The 24,740-nt window shown below is 35.7% G+C and overlaps 1 protein-coding gene across 2 annotated transcripts in view; it reads left to right on the top strand.

The window, feature by feature from the left end:
• LOC145680415 (glutamate receptor ionotropic, NMDA 2B-like) overlaps positions 1 to 24,740 on the top strand; it is an 868,333-nt gene that overhangs the window by 452,438 nt on the left and 391,155 nt on the right. For both annotated transcript variants that reach the window (XM_081750925.1, XM_081750926.1), the window contains exon 4: positions 21,790 to 21,935. In XM_081750925.1, the coding sequence (XP_081607051.1) occupies positions 21,790 to 21,935 (146 nt within the window). The remainder of the gene's footprint in view (positions 1 to 21,789; positions 21,936 to 24,740) is intronic.

Here is a 24,740-nt window from a genome sequence, read left to right as displayed (position 1 = left end):
GAACCTATTTAGCCACTATAGGGTAAGGGAGCTAGAACATATCTCATAGGAGAACGTTAAGATTATGTAACTTAAAATAGAAGTTAATGATTAATGTAATTTAACTACAACATATGGAAGGGAATTGTATGCTGGATTAATTCATGTAAAAGTACCAATTTACATGAAATAATAGATAGAAAATTTTTACCTAGAATGTACGATTTTTCAGTAAGAGCCGAACAAATCACATACATTCGTGCGGCCATTGCATTGTCGTAAAATTACAGCTACGCTTAAGACAAGCAAAATAAGCCATGAATATTTTATCAAAATATTACGTTATATTATAATAAGAAAACTATTTCCATGTATATTACACTTATCTCTAATTTGCAACGAAGTTACAGCAGTGCGTTAAGCGGCGATTTCCTACAAGTCTAATTTAACTTAAAAATATTTGCAGTACAACTTTACATAACAAAGTGTACCAAATATGGCATACTGGTGCTGCAAACTGACATTTGATGAACTATGTAAATTATTCCCAACTGGAAGCCATATGATGTCAGAGAACGACACTGACAAATATGGCAGTGATTATGAAAAAAAAAGGTAGCAAGTCATACTTATTTCTCTTGGTTATATGGTGTCTTGTTCTTTCTCTTGATCATATGGTGTCATATTTTTCCTCTTGGTTCTGTGGTACCATATTGTTTCTTTTGGTAATATTGTGTCATGTTCTTTCTCTTGGTCATATAGTGTGATATTCTTCCTCTTAGTCATACGATAGCATATGCTTTCTCTTGTTCTAGTTACCCTAGTGGTGAAAGGCAAGTACGGAAGTGAATGAAGTGGTGTTCAGCCACCAGCAAAAGTACCCCCACCCCAGGAGCACTAATTCCATAACTTGGGTTCCAGATCATTTGCAGTTGTGAGAACGCCTGGACAGATGCAACCCAACTTAAACGAAACTTTTCTCAACACTGGCAGCAATTAGTAGCCCTAACTCATGTGTTTATGCAAGTAAAATTGCAAAGTAGGTGACTAACGAAACAGTTCTCCATTCTGAGATGAATCTCTATGGCTCGGAGCGTGTTTTTCAATGAACACTATATATTATTCTCAATATTGCTGTGTATGTAATGTTTTATTTCGTTATATACTGTATGTTCAAAGAAATAAAAATACTGACCACGTATAAATCAGAAAATGCTTCAAAGTAGATGAAAATATCAAATCTAGAACAACTGCTGGAAAGTTTGTAAATGATTGCCTCCATTGACAGACCTTCTCCAATTCTTCTCATTCCAACATCCTTTTCTTTCTGGAGAGGAGATCTTGCTTGTCACGCTGAGTATGAATTGAAATTTAAACGTTTGAAAAAGTTACAACCTGGCCGGGATTTGAACCGGGTTCGTCAACTAGAACCACTTACCTACCGCTCTAAAAAAGAAAATATTTCCGTAGTAAGGCATGAAGCAGTGGACCGAATGAATGGAATTGTGTGTGAATACTGTATATTTAAAATAAGGCAATTCGTGTTTCCCAAGTGTCGGCATCGGATGTGCTTCAAATTTGTTACATCAACTGAAGAAATAAAATAAATCGACACGTGTTTTTGTTTATGCGGAAAAACATTGTAAGGGTTAAAAGCGCCTCCCGAAGTAGTATAAAATACGATATACGTTTTGTGCTTACTATTGATATGCAATATTTGAAGCAAATCGGATGATGGTACTTATGAAACACGTATTCCTTATTTTATATATACAATATCTATGCATACTTTCATATGCTCCGGTCCACTCCTTCCTGCGCTTCTACGATAATATTTACTTCTTTCGGAGGGGTTCTTGGTTCCAACAGTTTTCCCGCACAAACAAACAAACAAAAAATACTTATTTCTTATTTTTGTCTACTGCATCTTAACACAGTTATGTTGCAATTCTCCATGTCCTTTAGTCATTTCTGACATACTGTTATTAGCAATTTTGACATTTTGTGATCAAAGGTTTGGAGGGTTCCGTGCCCCACCCAAACAATTTTTCCAGGAAAATACGAAACACGTATTCCCTCATTTCATGTCTACAATATCTGTGCACAATTTCATTTACTTTGGTCCAGATCTTCTTGCCTTTTGGGCGTCAACTTTAAAAAAATTGTGTGAGAGGTTTTGCCCCCTAAAACTGTTTTTCCGCATAAAATAAAAAATACATATTCGTTTATTTCATGTGTTGTATCTACCTGCCAAATTTTTATCAAAATCGGAGTGTTACGCTTGGAAAATGTTACATGTAAAGTTATTAAGAGAAAGACATAGAGAATGGTAATTTCGTTCAAAATTGAAAAAGCATATTCACAATTACTTAATCTAAAAATAGATCATTCCATATAGTTCGATGGTACAAGATATATAAGAATATTCTCAAAAAGTTCAATCCAGTGTCTGTTTCAAACCGAAGAGAATCGATTATAATTTGGTTACTGAAATAAACCGACACATTAGGTTTGAAACTTAAACCATACCAAACCGGTTAACCGATTAACCAATGTTTTGAAACATTTCTAGACTGGAACATTTGGATAGACTGTAGTTAGTCTTCCATCCATGTTGTTTTGAACCCATCGGCCCACTTGAGCAGTTGGGTATCATGTTGCGGGCAACAATTAAAAGAATGAAAGCAGTGTTCTTCCAGAAACGACTTTCTTAAAAAGTTAAATACCAAAATCTGAAGTTTAGTAGTTGTCTCAATTTTAAAAGTTGTTAATATTAATTTAAACTTTACTCTCTTGGAATTTATATGAAAAAGTGGCAGATTTGGAAATATCCTTGTTTTAACTTTTTTCTACGATGGATATCATTAACACAAATGTTATTTCAAAACTATTGAAGGTTTCCTTGGATTGTAAAAGCCAATAGCCTGAGTTTCAGATTGTTTATATTAAGAAGCACTCTGATTGGCCAAATTAAAATGACCTCAACGATTTGTCCCTCTACATGTAACGTCTCCTTAATCGATATCGTGGCGAAGTCCGGAAAGACATCCGTCTACTGATCACAAGGTTCGTGGTTCTCGCCCAATCCGGAGTACTTCTTCTAGTGCTTTTTAAGACTCACGTTATTGTAAACAAATCACGCATATATTTGATTTAAAATATTTTGGGTGAGTAATTTTGTGATTCATTGGTGTTTCTTCGCACCTCGCCCTTCTGCAGTAATAATTTTCAAAGTGGAAGTGGGGCCACGGCGGATCGTCGCTACATTGCATCCAATTTTTGCCAAAAGGTCGCTAGTTCCCCATTGCTGCTGGTCCACCGACGCTTTAGGCATGGGGTAGCTTAAATTTCAGTTTTTTTATAAGTTTTTTCTACATTTGACAAAAACAAAGCGTCCATATGATATAACGTAATAAAGAGAAAATATGTATAAAAAGTACGTTTGAGTGCGCGAGCCATATATATCACGTCTTCGCGAGACAACGGATAGAGATTTTGATTTCCCCAATGTTAAGTAGACTGATAAAATGTTGAACTTAACAATCTGCAATGTATATTAATGGCTCGTGAAAGAATACAATTATAAATAAATATCCGAAGATATATATTTAGCCGTCTCCTTTAGCCCAGCCGGCATAACCGTGAGACGTAAAACTTAAAGATTTCATTTCATTTCATTTCCAAAGAGATATATTTAAACTGTAGTTTCACGTAACATTTAGCCTCGATGCTCAAGCAGGACGTTAAACTTCATCATATCTAAATGCTGCAACAGCATCCACTAATACTACATCTATCATTATTTTTCAATAATTTACTTTGACAATTTAGATTTGAATTTTCTTGACTATTGTTTCTACATAACACATTCTATTTTATTATGATCGAAATAAGAGTTTTACAACATTGAAATCGTAAAAGAGTGCAATTTGTTGAAATCACTTCACGCCAACATTTTCATCCCTTAATACACAGTAATGACTTAGAGTAGTGGGATAAGCATTGGGTTCATATCTCGCTAGTCCTGGGTTCGACTCAAGCTGGGTAATTAAAGGAAATTTTTATCATTTGTAATATTCGTATTTCAAATGTAAGATATCATGGAAAATATTCAATTTCTCTCGGTCTTAATCTTGAGGTGACGTTTTTCAGTGCACTATCAATATGTAATCAACGAAATACAACTACAAGAAAACGCCAGCTTTATCAACCTTGATTCGTACTGTATGGGAACGTAACGTGTTTAGCGAACAACTGGATGAATACGTAAGGCATATCATTAGTATGAGTTAAAACTACCCCTGATCAAAAACAAAGGTTATTTATTCCTAACAGTTGCTTATGTCTCTACTTCTTCTTTCTCTTCTACTATTACTACTACAAATATTAAGGTTTTAATCAATTCATCATTTCAGATACGTTCCATATCAACAAAAAGACTTAAAATTGAATAATCAAAAACTTCATATAATATTAAATATGTAGCAAAGTCTCGACTTTTCAATAATAATAATAATAATAATAATAATAATAATAATAATAATAATAATAATAATAATAATAATAATAATAATAATAAGAAGAAGAAGAAGAAGAATATAGAAATAACAGACTTAAAATTCCAATTAAGTAAACAATACTTTCCAATAAAGAAAAAATAATTGCCAACATGGGATTCGAACTCGGATCTCTGCCATACGAGTTTCATTCTTTGCCAATCATTTTTTTTTTCAAATTCGCCTCTTCTGTGGTATTGTTCGTCAGTGGCACCTCAAGTCCTTTCGACCTATTCCAAACACGACAGGGACACAAACACAGAAATATCGAGGACAGTTAAAATTCCGATCTTATTCTTCAGAGTGATTCGAACCCCCAATGGGCTTCACCTTTCAATTGTCAGTAATTTTCCACAAATTCCTCATGCAAAGATAAGAAAATTAACTAGTAGTTACGAAAGATACAAATAGAACTTCTATTTCTATACGCGTTGATACAATTCCAAGAATGAGAAAATTATGTCTGCCGTGTTTTCTTCTTTGGAAATTACAAGTTAGAGTAAGGAAGAATAGTAATGTAAATATGGTATATCGTAAAAACGATGAGGTAGCCTCAACTTGAACATTTTGAGATATTTTACTCATTGACGAAGGTATATGTAACTTGTTTTTGAGTTAAAGAGGAAAATCACGAGTAAGTCATTGTGATGCTTACATAAAGAACGTCGCCTCATACGAGCATCAGTATCTTGTTTATATTCTTACATGTAATGATTTCAACTAGCTAAAAGTTTGAGTGAAAGCTGAAGTGAAGCGGTAGGTAAGTAGTTAGCGCGTTGAACTTCAATTAGGCGGACCCAGTTCAAATCCCGGCCAGGTTGAAACTTTTTTCAAATGTTTCAATTTCGATACATACTCAATGTGACAAGCAAGATCTCTCCAGAAAGAAAAATAAGTTGGAATGAAGACAATTGGAGAAGGTATGTCAATGGTGGCAATCATTTACAAACTTATTTCCAGCAGTTTTTCTAGATTTGATATTTTCATCTAGTTTAAAGCATTTTCTGATTTATGCGTGATCAGTATTTTTATTTCCTTGAACATACAGTATATAACGAAATAAAACATTACATACACAGCATTATTGAGAATAATAAATAGTGTTTATTGGAAAACACAGATCTGAACCATCGAGATTCATCTCAGAATGGAGAAATGCTTCGTACGTCATCTTCTTACAATTTTACTTGCATACATACCTGACTCAATGCTACCAACTGCTGTCAGTGCGGACAAAAATTACGTTTAATTTGGGTTGCATCTGCTCAGGTGTTTTAGAACCTGCAAATTATCTGGACCCGAAGTAATGAAATTAGAGCACTTAGGGGGAAGTAATTTTGAAGTGGCTGTACAAGTAATTTTGATTCCATGCACAGTGTAAGTGATATTCTTAAATTCAAAATAACACAAATAATATTTCAATATATTCTTTCACAACGTTTTTCACAATAAAGAATTAAAAATTCATGTTTTTCTTAATGATTCTGAATTTTTAATGCTCTTTATATTCAAATTGACTCACAAATATAGTGTCACAAAATATTTATTCCTGTTGCATTCACATATATAGATTTTAATAGTCCTCCTCACTAGTGTAGTTACTACTGTAAGGCACGTGGTTCCGAGGCGATTCCATGTGACAGATTATTGAAGCTTGAACGCATTGTTCTGGCTTGGATACTACCTTAAACTTTAGATCCACACCTTATATAGCCTCAGGGTTGAAAGGTGCGCTTAACCCCAACCAATACATCTTGTGTTCATTTTTTCCTGGCTTTTTCTTAACCATATCTTTTCCGTGTTCTCGATTCAAGGAAGAATTCTTTAAATAAAAATCAATTATATAATTTATAAACAAATTATATCGTAATAAAAATTTTAAAATACTTAAAATCACTTCTTTATTCGTGTAAAAATTAATTCCACAACTGATTTCAGAATTAGATAAATCTCAAGCTAAATACATTAATTAGACTTGATATTCCCTGTAAACGTAGAAGCTTGGCATAAATCAGAATACCTTAACGGATACAAATGTACTCCAACACGAATTTCGAGAATCAACATACTATTGTATTTACACGGTTTGGTTTCACATCATTATCCGTTTGCACAGTACAGTTATTAAGCGCTGATAACCGCTCGCTAAATTCTCTTCTCTATTTGATTTGCTGGCATAGTAGTTAGTTTCCCAAATGTTGAACACACTGGAAAGGTAGATACGCTTAATTTAATTCTCTCACAACAAATATTAAATACATAATAGCATATATATAGGCCTATATATTGTAAAATTCTCACATCGTTAAGTTTTAATCAAAATGGAAATGAAACTTACCATTTCCTACTGGGTGGGATAGCGCGATTTTTCTTTCATTTTAGGTCTTGAGTGAGTGTTGATTTTAGAGGAATTTAGCGGAGTGAGGAGTGAGAGATAAAGGGAAACAAGATTAGTGTTGGGACACTATTAATCAAGTTGCTCCTTATCTCGGTAGTGTTGACAGCGAGAGAGAGAGAAAAAAATGATTCAGAGAATTAATTGCTATCTACTCGAGATTTCTTTGTAATTAAATAGATCCATTTTTCTCCTTTCTATCGCTTTAACAAAGAGAGTATCAAATTTCAACATTCTCTTAAAGAAGAACAAGAAACTAATCAACTTTTGTGTCATAAAAGTTCTTATTTAACACGCTTTATTGTTTGTATTCTTTTATTTTTGACTGTTCATCATTTCTCGATAATTAACTATATAAAATTAAATCTTTAGCAAAAAGACTTGTGTTTATGGTATGATATGGCGAAACACAATACACGTAAGAATATTATGTTCAAGGTCAGTTACAGAAAAGTATTAACTTACAAATTAGCTCTACAAGCTAGGCAACTTAAAGAACTGTCGTTGCTGGAAAAACAAAAGCTGAGAATCAAAAAATCATCACGATACCATAACTAACTAACACTATGGCCTATGGTACCTGGAGGTTCAAAGCTGCCTTCGCTGACTTCTGGTCTTAGCCAACTGGATTCAGTTTCTATTTTGTATTCCCATTTATGCGAGATCCATCTTAATATCTCCATCTAGGTCTTCCTAATGGTAGTTTTCCGATTGAATATCCAGTTAATACTTTGAGTGTTAATTTCTTTCTTCCACTCTAGCTACATGATTTGCCCACCTGAGCCTCCTAGACTTGATGGGCCTAACAATGTTTGGTAAACAATACAAATTAAGCAGTCCCTCGTTATGAAGTTTCTGCCCATTCCCCATTCCTGTTCCTCTTGCGTCGTAATATTTATCTCATGATTTTATTCTCAAATACTTTCAGTCTGCGTTATTCTCTCAGTGTAAGCGACCATATTTCGCAACTATACAGCACAACAGAAGTGATTATTCTTTTGTATATATATTTTAAGCTTCATATTCCTCGATGGAATTCGTCACGACAAAAGATTTTGAGTTGAATATCGTTTGCTCATTTAATACAGCCTGATTTATTGGTTCATGGCCTAAAAATCAAAAGATCGCCACTTTATCATATCATGTGTAAATTTTGTCCAACCTGGTTTGTCGATTTGCCTAAGAATTGAAAGATATGCACTGTATTATATCGACTACTAATTTAATCCAGTCTGGTTTGTTGGTTGCTTTAGCATCTTTGGTTTATAGCTGTTTTGTACATGTTTATATAATAATAATAATAATAATAATAATAATAATAATAATAATAATAATAATAATAATAATAATAATAATAATAATTATTATTATTATTATTATTATTATCTGTAGTAGTATTAAGTTTTCTACCTTTTAGCAAGTCCTGGGAATAATGAGTTTTCTTTTCTAGTGTTTGGACCTTAAAATCTAATGTTTTCTTCTACGTTTCTCGATCTTCAGCTTCCTCTTCTAATTTCCAATATTTTATTCTATTTCTAACCTCATCGATCAGTTGTGTTCTTCTTCCCATTCTTCTTTTTCCTTCTATCTTTCCTTATATGCTGGTATGAAGAAGACAATTTCTTTGGAAGATGTGTCCAATCCAGTTAGTCTTCCTACGAAGGATTCTGTCTAAAAGCGTCTTCTTCTCCCCTACCTGTTTTAAAACATCTTCATTTATTGTTCTCTGTGTCCATCTTACTTCAACACATTTCCTCTCTAACACAACTCTCTAAATATTTTTTTCTCTAACTTCCGTAATGTTTGAGTTTCTGAACCATACAGTCCAATGCTCCCTTGATCAACTTTTTCCTTAGTTCAATATTGAGCCTGCTAGTTAAGAGTGTTGAATACTGAAAAGTTGAAAAACGAGGAAATTAGAAATCTTTTCGCTGAAAAATTCGAAGAAAAATGTTCAAACGAGGAAAGGATAGGCGCAGGTAGTAACGCAGGGTGGGAACATATTAAACGTTGCTTACAGCAGGCTGCAGAAGAAACAGTAGGTTACCGCGAACACAAAACTGCTAAGAAACCATGGGTTACAGAGCAGATGTTGCAGAAAATGAAGGAGAGGAAGATGTGGAAACAGGTTCATACAGAAGAGGGCAGAAAGATGTACAGAAAGTTAAATAATGAATTACGAAGAGAAACAGACAAAGCGAGGGAAGAGTTTTACAAAAGAAAATGCGAGGACATAGAAGAATTAGAAAGAGTTGGGAAATATGAGGAAATGTACAAGGAGGTGAAATCTATGGAATTTCGGAGGAAACAAGGGAGTATCATGATGGCAGTAGAAAATAAGAATGGGAAGGTAGTCAGCGAGAGAAATGAGGTCATAGGAAGGTGGAAAGAATACGTTGAAGACTTATATGAGAGTAGGGATAGACCGTGTAGCCTAAATGTTGAAGTGGAAAATGAAGTAGGCGAGGATGATAAAGGATTTAGTATTCTTCGGGATGAGTTTGAAAAGGCTATATCTGAGATTAGGAATGGAAAGGCAACCGGAATAGATAACATACCAATTGAATTCATTAAAAATATAGGAGACAAGGGAAAGAAAGAATTGTGGCGACTATGCAATGAAATATATGAAACAGGAGAATGGCCAAGAGACTTTCTGAAAACGATCATGATACCGATGGCTAAGAAATCGAACCCAAAGAGATGTGAGGATTATAGAACTATTAGTCTCATATCTCATGCAGCTAAAATTCTGCTCCGAATACTGAACAGAAGGTTATATGGAAGAACAAATAAAGATGTTGAGGAAGAGCAGTTCGGGTTCAGAAGAGGCAAGGGCACAAGAGATGCTATTGGATTATTAAGGGTGATCGGTGAAAGATTTATAGAAAAAGGGAAAGAGGTGTATGTTGTATTTATTGATCTAGAAAAGGCTTTTGACCGCGTGAATTGGGAATTGTTGTTGGGAGTTCTAACAAAGATAGGGTTGGAATGGAAAGATAGAAGACTCATAAGAAACTTATACATGAACCAACAAGTAAGTGTTAGAATAGGGGAAGAACTGACGGAAGAGAGTACAATTGGAAGGGGAGTTCGACAAGGATGCTGTCTCTCGCCAACACTATTTAATGTCTATCTAGAAGAGATAGTAAAAAAGAGCCTACATGATGATGATGGCATTTCGGTAGGAGGTAGAATGATTAGATGCATAAGATTTGCAGACGATATGGCCCTTGTTGCAGATTCTGAAAAGAAAATCAATAAAATGTTAGAAAAAATGAGAAGGGGCTTTGAAGAATATGGGATGAAAATAAATGTTAGGAAGACAAAAGCCATGGTGATTGGAACGAAGGGGTCTGTGTCAAATATAAAAATAGGAGGGGAGAAAATAGAACAAGTGAATAGTTTTCGATACCTGGGTAGTGTTCTTAGTAATGACATGAAATGCGAACGTGAAATAAAAGCAAGGATAGGAATGGCGAAAGAAGCCTTTAAAAGAAAGAAAAGTCTGTTTTGTGGGACCTTGAACAAAGAGTTGAGAAAAAGACTCATAAAATGCTTCGTGTGGAGTGTTGTGCTGTATGGGGCGGAAACGTGGACATTGCGTAAGGGTGACGAAAATCGACTGGAAGCCTTCGAAATGTGGGTGTGGAGAAGAATGGAAAGAGTTAGTTGGGTCGAGCGGAAAACGAATGAGAGAGTGTTAGAAATGGTGGGTGAGAAAAGAACACTTTTAGATATTATTAGGAAGAGGAAGAGAAACTGGTTGGGACATTGCCTAAGAATAGATTGTATCATGAGGGACGTCCTAGAGGGTATGGTGGCGGGAAAGAGAGGGAGGGGGCGAAGGAGACTACAATTAATGGATGATATTAAAACAGAAAGATCATACGCGAAGACGAAAAGGTTAGCGGAGGATCGTGGAGCATGGAAGCTTCTCAGCTGCGGCAAGTGACCTGCCAATAAAGGCAGAATACCTATGATGATGATGAAGTTAAGAGTGATCTTTTCTTGTTGAATGCTTCTTTGGCTGGCAATACTTGACCTGATGTCTTTGGTGTAGTAATCGTCTCTCATCAAAATACTTCCCAAATACTTGAACTTGTCGACCTTTGCAAGTTCTAATTTTTCTACTCTGATCCGTAAGGGCTTGTTTCTACGGGATATTCTCATGATTTTCAATTTTTAGATGTTGATTTTCATTCCATATATAAATATACCGTTTTTAATTATGTAGTAAATTCCTTGACCAAGGTTCCCTATAATATTTTAGTGTAATTTCCTTGTACATTTTTTTTTACATATGATAATATGTCTGTAAACATAGTTTGGCTATATATATTCTATAAACCTATATTTTTATTAATTTAGCAGCTTTTATAAGTCGTAGGGAAAAAAGCTCTGGACATGAACATCTTACGTCAGTTTTTGTTTCGTTTTACTTTAAAAAAAAGGGGGGGGGGCGAAGAGGGCTAAAGTTCGTTGAAGGGCTGACCACTTGATGTAAGTCAGGAGCCTGTATAAGTCCCCTCCACCTCTTTATCAAGAGAACAATTTCAGCTTACTCTTCGATGGTCTAGATTGTGAGACGTCAGACTTTATTTTGCGTCTAGACCAAGGTTTAATAATTATGGTTCTCCTTTTGTTACGAGAATTTTTTTTCTATTTCCAGATTTTAAAAAACTAAAGTGCACAACCTGCTCTATGATCTTTTAACATTGACGGAGCGGCCGAAATGAGCTGCTCCTGGTAGTTTTTTCTGCAAATCTCTAAATAATGAGATTTGCACTTTTCTTTAATGATAGATAGATTCTTTTTAAAGAGATATAGGACACAGTAACCCTAAATGATGGATACTTTGTAGATCTTGCTACTGGTTGAGAAAGTGACTTGTGCTTGTATAGTTTCTCTTTTTGTGCTGGCCGTGAAGAAAATTTTAATGGCATTCTCTGATATCGTAAAGGCTTGGGAGTAGCATGAGTTTGAATGATGACTGCCTCCCGTACATGTACTGAAAAATGCTGTTCAGTTTTTACTTTAGCTTATTAGGGAATGTTAATAGGAGGCAAAAGACCTGATAATATATAATCCTTATATATATATATATATATATATATATATATATATATATATATATATATATATATATATATATATATATATATATATATATATATATATAGACTTATCAATTAAATGTCAACTAAAAGCAGGGAATAGCACGATTTTTAGGGTGAGAAAACTTAACATAATTGATGTTCAGAGTTTACATCTAACAAACATATATCGCTTCATATATAATAATCTTAATTGCAACGTAGAGTAATCTTCATTGCAAACGGGAACAGTTTCATTAAGAGAAATTGCAACACGTAAAACAAGAAAAAGGTATATGATGATTCCCGGTGGGACCTCATGTAGTACGGATCCTACGTTAAGCTATAGATCCTCGTCTCATATGACCTCGCTGCTGAAAATGATGCTAAACTCAAAATGGAAACTCAAATTTTCGTTGACGTTTAATTAATGAAGACTGCACCTTTTAGTAGTCCCAGATCCATTTTTATACGTTCAAAACATCCTTGCTGGACATATGTCTGATTACGCTAAATGTCTAATTAGTTGGCGAAACCGTTACGTATCAATATTTTAAGGTGGATCACTAGGTGTTCTCGGTGCTATGCAAAAAAACTGCTTGAATAGTGCGGCGTTGCAAGATAGTCTCGAGTGTTTACTGATGCTAGATAATTAAGGAAGTAATCATAGAATTCTGCTTGGATACTTACTAAAGAAATTAGTTTTCGACCCTTACCGCAATTCACAACTAAGTTCCGCTTCTCGAACTGCAATGCTACAATCCAGGAATTTTCTTATTGTGACTACCATAGTATACGTACAAATTCGGCAACAACGCACTATTGCGTTCTGCGCAAGTTTCTTCTCAAACTTTATTTCCTTAAATGTAAATTAATATTTAAATAAAATGTGAAACATAACACTAAAAACGGTCAAACAATATTTCTATTTTGTAATAAGGTCGTTACTTTAAAATACTTTACACATACAAATAAACATTTCATAAAACTGAGCACTTCTAGTAAGTTCTAACATTAAGCAAGTGCCATCTTGTGTGCTCATTGTAAAACAAATGACTTTCTTTTATTTATCAACTTTCTCAATATCAGAAGACACAACCAAATGAATCAATGTCTTGTGTTGTAGCTGAAACATATCTCTATCTACAATATTTACATTATGTAACGTTTTATTGCACAATAGTTAAGGGAATGAGCTAAAATATGTACTGACTTCCGGATGGTGATCCACCTTAATTTCAAAAGAATATTACTTAGGTACTATGCTGCTTAGATGCTTAAATAAATGTCTTAAATAGAAGCAAAACATTGAAATAGTGCAACTTGGTGAGAAGAAGGTGGACAAAAACTTTTTCATTCAGATAAGTTAGTGGTGAAAGGGTTTTTCCCTCTAAAAAGAAATTTACGCGAACGGGAACTGCGCATTATTCTAAAGGGCCTCAATTAAATATAAAATCGTACGATTAAAATACAAATAATTGCCATAAGTGTTTAGTGATGTCTAATTGAAACATATATATATAAATCCCTAGTTATGCATGATATCTTTGTGTTTCTTTGATTTCCTGTATGCATAAAAACAAAACACTTTAAGTAAGTAAGTAACTCTAAGCTCCGTTCATACGTGTAATTTAATACGTAGAGTCAACGTTGTAAATACAGCTTAATATTATGCCCTTACACTGGGTTACACAAGCGCATTCTGCTCCCCGAATTCTGGGTTTAGTAGGTTGGAAGTTATGGTTGTGACAGGTTAACTTTGTGGGTGCCTCTAGGTGTATCTGTGCGCGGGTCCGGTATGCAATAAAGACGGTATAATTAATGGTGGATTCGGCGGGGTGTAGCTGGGGGGACCCGCAAGGTAAACAATAGTGCAAGGCGTATTAATGTTCTTTCGTAGGCTATTATGACGGCATACTTCCTAACCACTAAAGTCAAAATAAGTACCGGTACAAAAGCACTATACTATCACTCTCCCACCTGCCTACATTTTAATAGTCAAGTAGCGGAATGCATCCAGTGTGTAGTAACCGAAATACCGCCACATGCTTAGATACTATGTGTTAGTTCTACGAAGATTATCGAAAAGAAGATTGCAAAGCATAAAGCTTTTATATTATTTACTGTACCTTAAATAACATTTATTTGTATATCAATAATACGTCTGTTTTGATGCAGATTTGAAGAAGCCGATTTCTGACCATGTATACCCGAGAAGTGGGCAATAAAAATCTGGACTCGCCTGGAAAAATTGGTCAAGAGTAGAACTGAGGTCGGTAGTACGGTTCCTGTGGGTGAAAACACTACACCCGCTGACATTCATTGTCAAATTGTAGAGGTGCATGGGAGAGCTAAATTTCAAAATAACATGTGAGGAAGTGGTCTCGTGCCTTTAAAGAAAGTCAGACCAATATTGTTAATGACAACTCTGGACACTGACGTTATGCTTGGAACGACTAGAATACCCCTTCTACAGCCCTGACCTAGCCCCAGTGACTTTCAAATATTGCCTGTTCTAAAGCAAAAGTGGCTGGCCATTCGTTGTCTGGCATATAATTATGTAAAAACTGCTGCCTGAGAGTGGCTATGAGAACTTGGCACGGATTTCTAAGTAAATGGTATAGTAAACATTATCTGCCGTTCTAATAAGCGGTTGAACGAAACCTGTGACTATTATTGCGTGTCCTCTAACATCAAGTGCGTTGATATTCCAGCTATGTCTCACTCATAAGCCATAATAGGCTTTGTAACCCTTTTTTCCGATCATCCCTCGTATGTTAAATTACTAAAGCAAATGCAAGATGAACCAGTAGTTGTTGCGGAACATATGGAAATTTATGACCAGTTGCAGTTCTGCTTATGTTAGTTCACAGTAGTTCTTGTTTCTGATATCGCTAAATCAGAATCTATCGAAACTACTATACGACTCAAGACGATATGAACAGATAAAGACTAAACAATGCTAAATCCAAATTATTCTTACATATAAAATAAGAGTTCCGGTTAGATAGAAGATTAAAACGCAACACGTTTCATTTTCTTTCTGAATACTGGGGGCCGCGGTGGCTCAGTGGTAGAGCGTTCACCTCTGGTGCTAGGGGTCTCGGGTTCAAACCCTGCTCCCGCCAAGTGAACTTTGTGTTGGACAAACACCGTGTGCGTGGGTTTTCTCGGGGTTCTCCCGTTTCCTCCCACTTTCTTCATTCCACCATTTCATTCATTACTCATTATCACCGTCTCCTTTAGCCTAACCGGCATAACCGTGGGACGTAAAACTCGAAATTTCATTTCATTCATTTTTCATTTCTTTCTGAATACTAAATTACATCGTTGGGTTGCGTTGTTCTCACACAGTATGTGAGAAATAGGTTCCTATGATTTAAAATATTTCCTTTCTTCACTAACTTTATTGTAAAAATGGCGCACACGGACAACAGTGCAATGTTGTTCAGTTCAAAATAAAGCAAATACGCTAGTTAATGGAATACTCTCCGGAGCTCCTTCAGCCGCTAGAAAAATATAGAAAAACAATGTGACTTTTATTTCCAGCGTGAAGATGAACCAAAGTTAAGAAGGATATATGGTCAGTGATCAGAAGAATTGGCATTTATTTATGACTAGCAGAATGCTCGTTCTTCGCACGAAAAGAATAGTTGAATACTTTCATTTTGGACATAAAGGACACCAAAACTGTCACAATTCACCCTAGGGACCCTGAAAACCATGAATTCGAAACTATATATATATATATATATATATAGTTTCGAATTCATGGTTTTCATGGTATATATATCCCATCTCCCTCACCTAAGTTGCACCGTAAAAGTGAAATAATAAAATCCATCCCACGTCCGAACGTCATATATGTTAAAAATTTGTTCAAGCTCATGAAAATTTGATCTCAATTGGCTATCTAAAAAGAACCATGAAGATACTATCATCATCATAATAAAATAAAATATGACCAAAAATATGAAACATATTCCCTTAACTTTCCTACTGTACTTTTACAGAAATGTATTAGGTGAAGTCAGCAGGGGCCACATATTTTTTTTCTAGCCCTGGCCCTCCAGATGGGTTATACAAGCCCAGTGTAATCCTATTTTTTTTCCTTAAATGAAAGTTTTTTTAAATGACTTATTGTTAGTGTCTGCCTTCAGGTTTGGGATGAATTATTACAAATTATAATGATCACTTATTAGAGGAATTGCTTATTGTGAGACTTTACGTGACAAAAATTTTTAATATGGATCATAGTAATTTACCTCTGCATACATAACCATAAATATATTTGCTTTGGGAAATATGACCTTAATTCTCTCTAACTAACTATACTATTGATACTTACATTTAGCGTGTTTAAACTGTTGGCTGAGTTGAGTTGATTTTGAGTTTAATGTCCCGTTCAGCAGCGAGGCTATATGAAACGTGGACCTACTGATTAACGTGGAATCCGAACCACCTGAGCTCCCGCCGGGAATCGAACCCGGGTCTCCCACGCCAAAGGCGCGTATTAAACTGTTCGCTGTCTTACATAGTTATCATTTTTTAAATTAAAGGATACTAAAGAATATTACTTCCTTCTTCTAGCCATGTATCGTCTCATTATTAATCAATAAACCTTTTTATTAAAAGAATATATTTTCATAGATTTTATTGTTTTGCTGATTTTAATCTTTCCTTGTTCTATTTGTACTTTGTCCGCGTACTGTACTTCTGACATAATGTTGAACGTAAGTTTGCCTCTGCAAAGGATTTGTTTTGACAAGTTTGATGTTGTGAAACGTGCTGCGCATAGAAAGCAAGCTTCTTCTCTTTAAACTTAATAAAACTTTGTACTTGAAAATGTTTTACAGAGAAAATCATAACAGTTTAAGAAGTTTGCTTTTGGTCGAAAGTGAGACCCGAATACGAAATTAAATGTGCCAAATTCATAAAATACAGGGTGTAACAAATATGCACGGCCAAACTTCAGAGGTCAATTCTGTATGACGGGACAAGTAAAAAAAAGCTCATAGGACCACATGTCCAGAAAATGACAACGCCACACTCTCTCCACTAATGATTCCTCGACTAATGAGCAGGGAGCCATGAGATATACATCAGTTGAAAGAATATGAACCACAGATTCCAACAAAGCCACATTTGTGTCCATCACATTGAGTTGTAGAAGAAGTAGAAGAGAAAAACTCAAAAATTACGAACAAAAATGCATACATTTACTTTCTTATCGTAAAGTGGCAACAGCAATGGCACATCGACAAAAGCACAGCCACGAAAGTAAAACATGAAGTAAAACATAAAAAAAATATTTTAAAATGTCATGCAGGGGTAATAAAATGTCAGGCAATAAATGTACTGCCTCATTAGCACTACGCAATCGGTGCACATGCTTATGCTCAAGTGTCACTAAGTAATGTCTTACAGTAAATGTTTCAAATGTTCACTGCAAGCTTCAACGCGTCACTGCGTAGAGACATGAACGCACTGCCAAGATTCAAAGGTATTTCTATTCTCTTTCAAAATGCGTCCATACGAATACGGAGCGTTTCCAAACATCCATACCAGATTCGTAGACTGAACTCTTTAAATGCCATCGCAGACGGTAATCCAGAGGATTTAGATTTGGTAAACGTGAAGGACAAGCAACTGGTCCTCAACGCTCAATCTATCGAACAGGAAACACTGAAATAAGGGGGCCGCCCGTCATGCATGAAATGCAACGATATACCCAATGGCAAAGGCAAGTTGTCCACTGGATCTAAAATGTGGGTTTCCAGGAATTTTCGGTAGTTATTTCCCGTATACGTTCGTAAGTCTCTGCGAAAGTATATACGGGCCTAGTCAAGTATCACAGATTATCCTGCACCACATTGAGCGCAAACTGCTGTTGGTGTCTCCTCTTACTAATCGCATGAAGATTATCCACACAAGTGTATTATGGTAATTGAAGATCACCCCCCCCCTCGCGTGAACTGCGCCTCATCTATGAACAGGGGCCTCGGTGGCTCAGTGGTAGAGCGTTCACCTCTGGTGCTTGGGGTCCCGGGTTCGATCCCACCCCCGCCAAGTGAACTTTGTGGTGGACAAACACCGTGTGCGTGGGTTTTCTCGGGGTTCTCCCGTTTCCTCCCGCTTTCTTCATTCCACCATTTCATTCATTATTCATCATCACCGTCTCCTTTAACCTAACCGGTATAACTGTGGGACGTAAAACTCAAAAATTTCATTTCATTTCAATGGCAAAAGCATACTTGCGGCGGATGATTAGCTGTTGACAAGCCTGGACTCGCTGAAGATAATTTGAGTTGAGTTGAGTTGAGTTTTAGTTTAGCGTCCCTTTCAGCAGCAAGGCTATATGAGACGTGGACCTACTGATTAACGTGGAATCCGAACCACATGAGCTCCCGCCGGGAATCGAACCCGGGTCTCCCACGCCAAAGGCGCGTACGCTAACCGCTTAGCCACGGAGGAGCTCCTGAAGATAATTTGATTACATACTCACTCAACGACAGACACGCCATATTTGCATGTGGATTACTGGAAGTAGTTCAAACTACCAGAAGCTGCAAGTCCACGTCTCTTATAACTTTGGTGCTGAAAATGACGCAAAACTTAAATAAATAACAACAGCAATGGAAATTAAAGTGGAAGAAAGTCAGACAAGGGTGTACTTAAACGAACCATCCCGGCGTTTGTTTGGCTAAATAGAAGGGAAAAGACAAAAATAATCTTAGGTCAGCCTTGAACCTCCTGATTCTAAGCCAACAAAGATAAATGCCTTTTAAAATACTTCCAGTCTTCAAAGCAAAATAAAATTACAGCTTCAATTTTAAATTCTTAACATATAGATTTTTAACAGCAAGGTATTTTGATTTTAATGTATTTTTTATTACTCAACTAGCTGAACCTGCGCTGTCTAGTCAGAGCTTTGCTCTGATATGACCATAAACCTCCTTCTCACAATGCATGTCTCCTTACTCACACAAGTAAAAGATAGGAGACTCACAAAGGAAGTGAATTGCTATGTATAGGTGGTGGAGTGAGAAAATTTGAAGCAGTAACACGATATCAAGTGGAAATATTTTTTTCTAATAAATCCATATCCGTCCGGATATGCTTCATTGCGGCGTCTCTTGAGGGCTTTGAAGTTGCCAGCATGCAATACGTAGGTTTTGCCATTGATTTAAGCAAAGCGCCTGCAATATCCGTCAACCCGCCGTACGTAACTTCTCTACTGGTTGCCTAACACCGTAATTTCGGCCTGCAACAATGTTAATCTTATGTGTTCAAAACGGCGAGCCCTAAAATGTTGAATAAAACAATAACGACACATTTTTTGAAAATTTGTATGAGAACTGAACAATCTACACAAAATCTGGAATCGACCAATGAAAATGGCACGTTTCTTGCACTTGTTGTTTTCGAGATCTCATTGTCAAAGGGATTCAAAACAAACATATAAACCCTGCATTTTTATAGTGCTTTAATTCAAGAATGCGATACATGCATCTCAAAAGCCCTTAAAATAAAATCCCGAGTATACTCGTATTCGCAATGGAAACAATATTGCCTACGAAACTTGCGAAAAGAAGTTACATTTGAATAATCAAAATAAACAAACAAATAAAAATAATAGGAATACCGTGAAGAAGCACGGAAGAAAAACAAAGGTGCCAGAATTTGCTTATCGCAACCACTGCTGCAGATGAAAACCAATTGCAATGTTAAATAGAGAAGATTACAGTGACATCTACCGCAAAGACATGTAAACAACAATTTCAACAGTATTATTTGGCAGAACGTACACAAACATAGGAAAACGAGTATAATCGTCATATTAAAATATGTACGGGTAAACAGAAAACCCAAATATAATCGGGATTTTTTTGATAAAATTAAACACCAGAGTATTCTCGGGCTTTTATGTTAACCCTTTAACGCACCATTTTTCCGATCAGACTGATATTTTTTTTTTTTTTAATTTGGAGTGGTTTCGATGTAGGAAACAAGAGAATTTTTTTTAAAAGTAAAACATTAATGCAAATAATATGGGGTCTATGGGATATTTTATGGTGTTTGCATATAGGGTCTATGCAAAGTTACGCGTCCATATCTGCAAAGTCTACTAAAATCAGAACCAATAAAACGCGACAAATGTCAGCGTACTTGCACTTCTGCACTCATTACACTTCTGTCTAACACAGGAAAAGTCAATAGTTAAAAGCTGTCCACCTAAACGAGCAAAGAAAGCTCGAAAATGGCTCCGTTTGCAACAAGTAAGACAAAGAGTCCAACACTGGCCTTCTATGACATCTACCGAGAAATTCAGAACTTCATTAGTGAGAGGGCATCTTAGCTGATACACAAAGCTGCTTTTCTATGTCCGAACTAAAAACTTGCAATACAATTTCAAAGTAAACTTTGCATATATGCAAAGGTGCGCGCTAAAGGGTTAAGAGGTTAAAAGTCACTCTTTATATCGCCCAAGTTAAAACAAAGATAATAATTGTAAACTTAGATGGTAGAAAGCTTGGTAGAATGTAGATACTTTGATAACTGGGAGAACCTCGAGAATGATGTTCGTTACAAATTGGCATGGACTAGGATCAAATCGGGACCTTTTACGGAATCTAGAACCTCCACCACTAATCAATCTATCAGGTCTTTCCTCCTATAATACATATTTTGATCAGTGCATAAAAAATAACCTTTTTGTTTCTTCAATACACCGAGTCAAACAAACGTCTCCTTTAAAGTAACTACGTAGCTTATGTTAGAATAATTTAAAGATTTCTTGCAATTTTCCTCTTTGCAATGCTAATTCAACAACTATTCTGACGAGATGAGTTGTTGGTCTTTTTTTTTTTTTTTTTTTTTTTGCTTTGGTCTTCTGCGTCTCATAGAGGGCGTGTCTGTACTTGTTAACTTTACAAATGTTTACTTTCTCTACTTCCTGTTCCGGTTAATAAGAGAAAAAAAGAAGTAAATGTTGTTGGGCTTTGTTTTCTCACTTTTCCCTCCTTTTGTTTGACCTCTGAGAATAATAAGGAAAGTTAATTTTGAATTTATGGCTAGTTTCACCAAAGTTACTGATATTTTCCCCGGCTTTTAATACTTGAAATAAAAATATTAGGTACTGGCCACTTACGGTTTTTCTCTTAACTGCGATACTATGTCCTGTAAGATGTGTCTGGGCTTATTTGTCTAAAGGAAAGATTAAATAATATTAGACTAGCCGCACATTGACGAGAGGACAGGCTAGCCAAACTGGGACAGAAAGAGGCAGAAGAGGGTACGGAGAAAGAGGTTTGAGCATTGCCCATGTATCCAGAGCCGTAGTTATAGAGCGTAGCTAGACATCTTTTCAGAGTTTGTATGTATATGAGATTGTACATTACTCCGTATCTCATAGTGTCTGATGAGGCCAGAATTAGTTGGCGAAACTGTCACAAGTATTGAGTTGTTGATGTAAAAATAGATTGTTTTGCTCAGCAAATAATAACTTTGTATTTAATTATAAACAAAGCAAAATTTCAGTTTATGAAAAAAGGAAAAAACAGTTTGTTCCTTGTACAAATATCTAACAGCTAGTAGTAGTAGTTTACTCTTGTTAGAGATTCTGACTTTTAAAATTTCTCTCAGTGCACATTATATTATCTGTAGTTTTAAATAATATTTTAAACTAGTGGATTACGTTTGTGAAGTTGGTTAAGATTTAAAAACAAAAGAAGGTTTATAAATTATTCTATTTTCATTTCAGATTATCTATCATTCACACGGTAGTGTTTGCGGATGGGGAAGGGTTGAGAGAGCTTGCAGAGACAGAGGCACGAATAATTCTGTTGTATTCAACGCGAGAAGAAGCTAAAGTGATACTCTCTGTTGCAAAGCAACTCAATATTACAGGTAAGTGATATATTGGGGTAGTCATAAAGAAGAGATACTCACATACCTTCTTTAGGTCCCCCTAGCTGACAAAAACTGGAAATAATTTGTATATGACTCTTCTAGAAATTAGGTCTACAAATACCTACATATTAATTTCCAAACTGAAGAAATAATTGTTTATTTTCATCTCGATCAACATTGTATATAAAGAGGTATGGTTTCGATCAATTAGTGATAGTACTGATCTCCGGGTTATCTGGATGAGTTAAGAGGACTCATCCTGGCGAAATTAAAATACCGCTAATTTTACAGCAATTATGTGATATCTTCAAATAGATAAAATATAATTGAAATGCGGAACAAGAGCGCCCTAGACAATGTTATTTTGCGTGAGCTACCGTTATCACAAGTTACCTAGTGGCTTTCCGTTTTCAGCCGTTTAGAAACGCGAAAATAAATGCCGATTTTCAAAATGGCTCGAAATCGAAACAGATAATTGAGTCGTGATAACGGTATCTCATGTAAAATGATATTGTCTAGGGCGCTCTTGTTCCACATTTCGATTATCTTTTATCTATTTGAAGATATCACATAATTACTGTAAAATTAGCGGTATTTTAATTTCGCCTGGATGAGGCCTCTTAAGTCACGACTTTTGTCCGCGTCTCACTTATCAGAACCAGTGACGTAGACAGAGCCAGAACTAGTTTACATTTTAATATTAGTATTAACTCTACAGGAGTGCTGTAGAATTTTATAGTGGAGTAATGATTGATACTACTCTAGTTCCAATAATGATGTATAAGGTCTATTCGGAAGGTAATGTCATATATTTTATTGTGAAGCGACTGTGCACTCTATCCGACAGAATCGATAGTAATGTAAGTCAGCTATCGAGCGAGTGCTTGCTCAGTTATCTCCGAGCTCTCGAAGGTGAAGGACGGGCGATTTCGTTAATCTCTGTTTCATTTCTTGAACAAGTCACGATGCAGCACTCACTGAAACAATGATACGTGATCAGGTTTTGTGTGAAACTCGGCAAGTCTGCAGACGAAACTTTTCCAATGGTTCAACAGACCTTCGGGGATGAGTGTTTAAACAAAGGCAATTGACGACGTGAAAGGAGCTTCTGAAATGGATTTAAACACACTTGTTAAACAGGCATTCCAGGACGTCTTTGCATATTGGAAATCCCGCTGGCAAAAGATGTATCGACGCAGGAGGACAATATTTTGAAGATTTTTAATGTACAGGTATTATTATTATCTTATTATGTAAATAAATATTGTTTTTCATATTTGTAGACTTAGTGATATCACTTCCCGGACAGGTCTTGTATTCGATTCCCGGTGTGGCATTTCTGAATTAAGATCCTATATCTTGAATATTCCAAACAAAATGTCATGCTTGTTCATCTTCCCAAACTACAAAAGTACATCAATTTTGAACATAGATTATTTTTTAAAAAATAACAAAGCACTGTTCAGTCTCAGCAAAATCTCTCATTTACCTCTACACAACTTTTAAAGGTTTGCTAGATTCAATTTTCACATCCTTCATAAGAAACATATGTAGCTTTCCTTTTCTGTGATTTATAGGTGCCTACACTTTGATAAACCTGACAGTTATTTTTCAGTGTATTGTTCTGAAATCTCCGGGTGTAGAGGAAATTCCTCCTGAGTTAACTTTAGCTGAGGAGAAAAATTGTGAAACAAGATACACAAACTCATTCTCCTTATCTGGAACAAGGAAGAATTGCCACAGCAGAGAAAGAATCAATCATTCTTCCAATTCACAAGAAAGGCGACAAAACGGACTGTAATAATTATCCATGCATTTATCTTCTGTCAACATCCTATAAAATCCTTTGAAACATTCTATTAGCAAGATTGACCTCACACGCAGATGAAATTATTGGAGATTATCAGTGCGGATTTAGACGAAATCGATCAACTATCGACCAAACATTTACCATTCGCCAAATACTCGAAAAGAGGTGGGGATACAAAAATATCCCGGTATATCAACTATTTATTGATTTTAAAAGGCACACAACTCGGTTAGGAGAGAAACATTACACAACATTCTTATAGAATTTAGAATACCGAAAAAGCTAATTAGATTAATTAAGTTATATTTAAATGAATCCGAAAGTAAAGTCCGGGTAGGAAAATATATGTCCACGAGCTTTCACGTCGAGAATGTCCTGAAACAAGGTGACGCGTTGTCGCCATTATTATTCAATTGTGTCCTGGAATACGCTATAAGGAAAATCAAAGATAGCAACCAAGGCCTAAAGTTGAACAGTGTTTACCGGGTAATGGCGCATGCTGATGATGTTAATTTAATAAGGGATGATACGAGAACAATAGAAAGAAATACAGAGGTCTTATTAAACGCTTGCAGGGACATTGGTTTAGAAGTAAATGCAGAGAAAACTAAATACATGGAAGCGCGGCGGGATCGGCAAATTATGGACGAGTTAAAATATTAAATAATACTGTTGATATAATGTATACTTTCAAATATCTAGGATCAATATTAACAACCGAAAATCATATTCAGGAAGAAATTATTAAATGTCCACTAAAAGAAGGGAATTCGTATTATTATTCAGTTCAAAATCTCTTGTCGTCGTGAATTCTGTCGAGAAATTTGAAGCTTAAAGTATATAAAACATAATCATGCTTGTTGAAAAGGGAAAAAAGAAAAAAAAACATAGCTTGTAACAAAAGAGGGGGAAAGCCCGGTATTGCGCAAATGGAATAAGTCGTGAGTGGGAAACCTTCACCCCTGGTGGGGGAATATTCATGAAGTTATCAG

Source organism: Thermobia domestica, chromosome 3, assembly GCF_964235325.1.
Source record: "Thermobia domestica chromosome 3, izTheDome1.hap1.1, whole genome shotgun sequence".
NCBI classification, from domain to species: Eukaryota; Metazoa; Arthropoda; class Insecta; order Zygentoma; family Lepismatidae; genus Thermobia; species Thermobia domestica.
This window is presented reverse-complemented; position numbering and strand designations above follow the sequence as displayed.